At 32.9% G+C, this 6,310-nt stretch overlaps 1 protein-coding gene across 4 annotated transcripts in view; it reads left to right on the forward strand.

Annotated features, from left to right (window-relative positions):
• The window catches only part of USP34 (ubiquitin specific peptidase 34), a 257,260-nt gene that overhangs the window by 162,009 nt on the left and 88,941 nt on the right, over positions 1-6,310 (forward strand). For all 4 annotated transcript variants that reach the window (XM_073897663.1, XM_073897665.1, XM_073897664.1 and 1 more), the window contains exons 30-33: positions 2,707-2,832; positions 3,855-3,977; positions 4,122-4,205; positions 4,725-4,811. In XM_073897663.1, coding sequence (XP_073753764.1) covers positions 2,707-2,832; positions 3,855-3,977; positions 4,122-4,205; positions 4,725-4,811 — 420 coding nt within the window. The remainder of the gene's footprint in view (positions 1-2,706; positions 2,833-3,854; positions 3,978-4,121; positions 4,206-4,724; positions 4,812-6,310) is intronic.

Consider the following 6,310-nt stretch of genomic DNA (forward strand, 5'->3'; position numbering starts at 1 on the left):
AAGGGGAGATGTCAAGGAGGCAGTTGGATAAATGAGTTTTTGGAGCTCAGAGCAGGGGCTTGGTCTGGAGAAATAAGATATGGGTAATCACTATAAAGATAGTATTTAAACTCAAGGGAGTGTATGAGATCACCTAAAGGATTCAGTATTAGTCTGCTGGCTTTTTTTTTTTTTAATGCCTTTAAATGGACTTATCCTAAGATGATGTTCATTGATGTGTTTCATGCAGTGAATTATTTTGAGATTGAGTGGCAAACAAAATAGTGGTACTCTTACTTTCTTTCCCAAGAATGTTAAATGACTTCCATATTTTCAAAATGTGTTTGGTCATGGATGCAGTAGTAGCTGCTGGTGAGTCCTCTGTTCCCCATAGCCTTTACTCTTGTGGTAGCACATTTTTAAATTCTTAAAAAATCGGGGGCACCTGGGTGGCTCAGTCAGTTAAGTGTCTTGTTTTCAGCTCAGGTCATGATCCTGGAGTCCTGGGGTCGACCCCCACATCGGGGTCCCCACTCAGCAGAGCGTCTGCTTCTCCCTCTCCTGCCACTCCCCCTGCTTGTGCTTGCTCTCTTTCTCTCTCTCTCTCTGTCAGATAAATAAATAAAACAAACAAGAAATTCTTAAAAAATCCTTCTTTTGTTCAAGCAGCATAATCAGTAACAGATGACCTTGAACCTGACTTTTTTTTTACATTTTGTATTTTATGACACACATACTTAATGACCTTTAATTCATGTCAGCACCGTATTGGCAGTTGAAAAGAGAGAAAGATAATTAGAAGAATTCTTCAGTTTTCTGGGAGGTGGCTGTGCAGTGTGTTATGGGAACATAGGGTGGGAATGAAAATTTGGGGAAGGTTTTGCAAAGGGGGAGTCTTTTAAATTGGGTCCAGCTGCTGAGGAGAGCAAAGAGAAGCATTACAGATTCACAGAAAAGTGAATGCATGTTTGAAAAACTGGGAGCATGAGTATAGTGTAATTCAAAAAAAGATCAAGAAGGAGATTGGAACCTATACCACAAAGGGCCATATGAGATTTTTTTCTTCTTTGTAAAATGGATTGTCATCATCATGGAAGGTTTTAAAGGAACAAAAAGAAAGCTGTTATGGGCTATTAGAAACAAAGTTTAGGTGTTAGTGTGGAGTAGATGTATTAGAGAAAGACTGGAGGTAGGAGGCCCAATTAATAGTCCATTGTAATAGTCCACCTGAGGCCTGAACTGGATGGGAAGAATTCATTTTTTAGCAGATACTTGACTGAACTTTGTGGCAAGTATGCCATTGTCAATGTGGGGTCTCTTTGTTGTCCAAAACTGGTTTGGTCTTGCAGAAGGTTATAAAAATAAAGGGTAGGATTTTTTTAATCATAACATAGCACATAGTCATTTACACCTGGGATTTTTTTTTTTTCATTTTTCATTTTTTTTTTTTTTGCACAGAATACATCCTTTTTTTCCTTTTTTTAACTTGGTGTTTACAAAGGAATGAATTCTATTATACTGAAGTACTTTCAGTGCCATTTCTCCAGCTAAACCAAAAATGTTACTTTGGGTTGCTTCTCTTCATCAGGATTGAGAAAAGCAAAGGATACTTTGAAACAAGATTTGCTTGCTTTAAGTGTATGCTAGCTTTATATCATTATACAAAAAGAACTAAACTTTTTATAGATATATAGAAGAATCATTTGACATCCCGTGGACTGTATTATAGTGAAAAAAAATCACTGGCAGCAGCAGTAATAGAATTATACAAATTCATACTCTGGAAAATTCTAAATTTTAGCTTTAGCTGTTTATTTACCTTTTGAGGTTATGTTTTAATTTTTTAAATAGAGGAAACTTGCCTACTTCTTACGTACTTTCTGAAACGTTCTTCAGGTTACTATTATCTCAGCGTCTTACAGAATTCAAATTTAGGGGCACCTGGGTGGCTCAGTCATTAAGCATCTGTCTTCCGCTCAGGTCATGATTCCATAATCCTGGGATCGAGCCCCGCATCGGGCTCCCTGCTTGGTGAGCCTGCTTCTCCCTCTCCCTCTGTCTACTGGTCCCCCTGCTGTGCTCTCTCTCTCTCTGTCAAATAAATAAATAAAATCTTAAAAAAAATTCAAATTTAATATATAATGGGAAAAAGTAGGTTCTTTAAAATTGTTTGCTTTCCTCTTAAACTTCTGCTTATCTGAGACTGGAAAATAAGGTATGGATTAGCAATATAAAAAAGAAACAGCTGTACTCTTTTCCCAAATGTAAGATCAAGGCCTTAATTCACCATCACCAGGACTTTGTCCTAGTTAGAATAGTGACCTGCAAAGAGGAAACAATTGGTAATGTTCTTGAAATTTACTTGAATGGCTTTGTAAAACAGATGTTTTCACTTCTATTTGAAAAGTTTCCTGAATAAAGTGCCAAGATTTACAGGTCACTCTTTTTCCAAAAAGCGTTCAATAACAGCAAGTTGAAAAACTACTACTTCGACATGACGATCAATTTATTGAATAGATGTATTTGTTGTTTATAAGTAAAAATAATAAAAAGATAAAGGTATAAATTATTTACCATGAGACAAATGGTTTCTCACTTCTAATGTAAGACTGAAAAATATTATCAAATTTGATAATCAAGGGTTTTATGCAAAAATGTTGAACTAGAGTTTAGATTTTTTTTTTTTTAGTGATCTGTCTTGATATGCAGTTGTTCTTATTTGTGTAGAGCTTAAGATGTGAAGAACTTCATCTTCATGCAGAAAATCTCTCCAGGCGTGTATGGGAGCTACTGATGCTTCTTCCTACATGTCCTAACATGTTGATGGCATTCCAGAATATCTCAGATGAACAGGTAAACCCCCAAGGTCTTTTTACTATCCTAGAGGATGACACTATTTTACATTCCTCCAGTATATGAGATTGCTTGTTGACCTATATCCTCAGTAAAATTTTGCCCATTTAATGGGTAAAAACTACCAGTTCATTTTAACATTCATTTATTTGTTAGTGAGGTTGAATAATATAGGCCTAATACAAGGCCAAGGTTGTTTTCTAAAATTACCTTTAGAAAACATAATTTGTTTTTATATTAGTATTTTTTCATATTACTATATGTTCTGAACGCATTCCTATAGGGCCACGACCTCAGGTGTGTTGGATGTCTTTGTAAAGATGTGTTAAAATTAGATTAATTTTTAAAAAGCTATATAATAAAGGGTTACTTTGTGGAGATACCAATAGAACACTTATAGGATGAATGGAAAAACAGTGTCCTAATGTTGTGTGCTAATGGATTTTATGATTTGGGTCTTGGTCATATGATTTCAGAAGGTCCTGTGTCTCAGATAATTTAGATGTGAGGAGGGTAGGCCTGGCAAATGGTGGTTGATGACTCAGAGTAGCTCTGTACATTGTGTGAATATCATTTCATAAATTGAGATTAGATAACAATATTTTACGATTTATGTATTTGTATATGACTTTTAAATGTGTAGGTGTGACTTTGTAAGTGTTAAATATAGACTTTACTATTTCTATATCTTTAAAAGTTAATGCATTCAAATAGGCTACCCAGTGTTTTTCACTGGGAAGATATTGAATTGCCTTGTCTGTTGTGAGTGTTAATAAGATAGAATTTTTTTTTCCTATGCTGCTGTTTGTATATGAATTTTAACAAAATTTAATGAATAACTGGTGTGTTAAGCATACCATGAGTACCAGTTATATAGTTGGTCTTCATACGTTTGAAACTATTTCAATGTGTATATTATATTTGAGTTCTTACATAGCATCACTTTCCTTAAAGTTTATTTTGGGAGGGGTCCCTTATTAAGTTGGTTTGAGAAAACCTATGTTTTTCTTTTTTAATTTAAGAGTAATGATGGACTTAATTGGAAAGAACTTCTCAAAATTAAAAGTGCTCACAAGCTATTATATGCCCTGGAAATTATTGAAGCACTAGGAAAACCTAACAGGAGGATAAGGAGAGAGTCAACGGTAATTGAATTTCCATTCTTACCATGAAATATTTGTATTTTGTCTGGAGCTGAATTCCAGAATGTGTTATTTTTCAATTCTAAAATAATTTTTTTCTCCTGCACCTTTTCTTCTTCTTCTTCTTTTTTTTTGCCATTCCTACAGGGAAGTTACAGTGATCTTTATCCAGATTCAGATGATTCAAGTGAGGATCAAGTGGAAAATAGTAAAAATTCCTGGAGTTGCAAGGTTTGATCATAAGTGTTATGCAGTGTATTGATAAAAATTATCTCTGATTTTCCAAAAGTAGGCATCATGATTATTAATTAGGTTTAAACTAATTTACTATTAAAATAAAGCATAGTTAAAAATTATGTATTACTCCAAATCACAGTTGAAAGGTGAGATTATTTAATGCCTCGGTGCTCTTGTTTTTAGCACTTATTTTTTTTCTTTATTGGAATACTTTTTGTTAGGACATCCTAGTGTCTGCGATTAAATGGTCAATGGAATATAAAGATATCTTTATAGATACTTGCAAGAATCTTTTTAAAAAATTTCTTGAAAATAAGATGTGCGTTACTACTTTGTATAGAAGTTATTTTGGTTATTTAAATCAGAGTAATTTCCTAGATTAAAGATATATAATATTTTACATACGCATATACATAAACACACACACATATCCAGTTATTGAATCAAAAAGCAGGTCTTTATGACATTTTGTAGCTGCATCTCTCTTACCAGTACTCTCATAATTGCTTACAGTTTGTTGCTGCTGGCGGGCTTCAACAGTTACTAGAAATTTTTAATTCTGGAATTCTGGAGCCTAAAGAGCAGGAATCCTGGACTGTGGTAAGTGAAAGTTCACTGTTTTAACGAGTTAATAGTTATACTATTTTAGCACTTCCGGTTTTCATTACCAAGTATAACTTTTGCTACATGCTTCATTGTCGTGAGGAAAATCATGGAGTGTAGCAAAATTAATGTTTAAAAAATAGGGAGTCTGATAATTATTCATGAAGAGTTCTTCATGTCAATTCTGTTAAACTTTAAGTGCCAAAATTTGTGACTCTGAACTGTGGCTAATTCATAAAGGTTAGGTTGATAAATTAAATACAAATAAATAATTATACAGTCTGGTTTATATGTGTTTAATTTTGAAAAACATCCTTTTTCATTGTTTCATTTTGTTTTGGCTATTTCTTCCTTTATAGTAGTGCTACTCAAATATGTGTTTCCAGACCATTTGTGACTGGTCTGAAATGAAATAGGTGCAGAAATTGAAAGTAAGCCTTCAGAAATTTTTATAGCTATTGAACATTGCTGCAGAATTTTTACAGCATTTCACAAAATTATTGGTCCTCAACAAAATGGAACTTTTTTCTTAAAAAGGCACTTTTACTTTACCGCTATTAACTTGAAGAAGCACTATTCTATAATATCAGGAAAGTAAAATTGTAGAATATTAAAAAATTGATACTGCTATACCAAAGTGCACAATCTGGTTTTGAACTAAATGGAATGGATGCTCCCATTTCGTGACCTCCAACAAAACAATAGCATTATCAAACATTTAAATATTAATTTTTTTAGCACCTATTTTAGAATTATCGTGGAACATAGTAGCTGGGTATTCTTGATTTAATATCAAGTTAATAAAAGAAAATATATTTAGAAAACCTGTTACTATGTACTAAGGTGTTATTCGTACCACTGGTTTTAATGCTTATTTTTCCATTTTTTTTACATATTTTATTACGATATTTTCCTTTTTAGAATAGATACCTCTATTCAGTTACTAATTATTGTAGTTCTGTGACTTACGGTGTCTCTTTGTTGTGTTTTATTGTTAGTCATGTCTTTATTGTCCCATTAATCTCTTAGAATTCTAACGTGCCTTAGTTCTTTAGCAAAGTGGGAGAATTTAACTAAAATTTTTAATGAGTAGTTATGTGTCATGTATAGGAATTTTGTTTATAAACTGCTCTAAGCTTAGTTTTGAATAGTGTTTACAGGGAATCGAGCATAAGCTAGAGGTTTTTTCTCTGTTTCCTTTGAAATTGTGGATACTTTTATGGATTATTACCAATGAGAAAATTTTGACTACCATATATGACACATTGTAGCCTGGCAATGCCTGAGATTGCTTTCAAGTCAACTGATATCATCCCCTATTTGTAATTCATTTCTCCTAACATATTATAGAATATTTACAAATTCAGAGTCATTGTTGTTAGACAATTTACTTTTTTTCTCTTTAAAATGAATTTAGTTGAGGTATACTTTCAAATTAAAATTTTTAGAGATAGAATTCATGTACAGTAAAATTCAGCCTTTTTTTTTTTTTTTTT

The sequence above is a fragment of the Callorhinus ursinus genome, unplaced genomic scaffold, assembly GCF_003265705.2.
Source record: "Callorhinus ursinus isolate GAN/ISIS: 27379988/994484 unplaced genomic scaffold, GSC_fseal_2.0 scaffold10, whole genome shotgun sequence".
Taxonomy (NCBI): domain Eukaryota; kingdom Metazoa; phylum Chordata; class Mammalia; order Carnivora; family Otariidae; genus Callorhinus; species Callorhinus ursinus.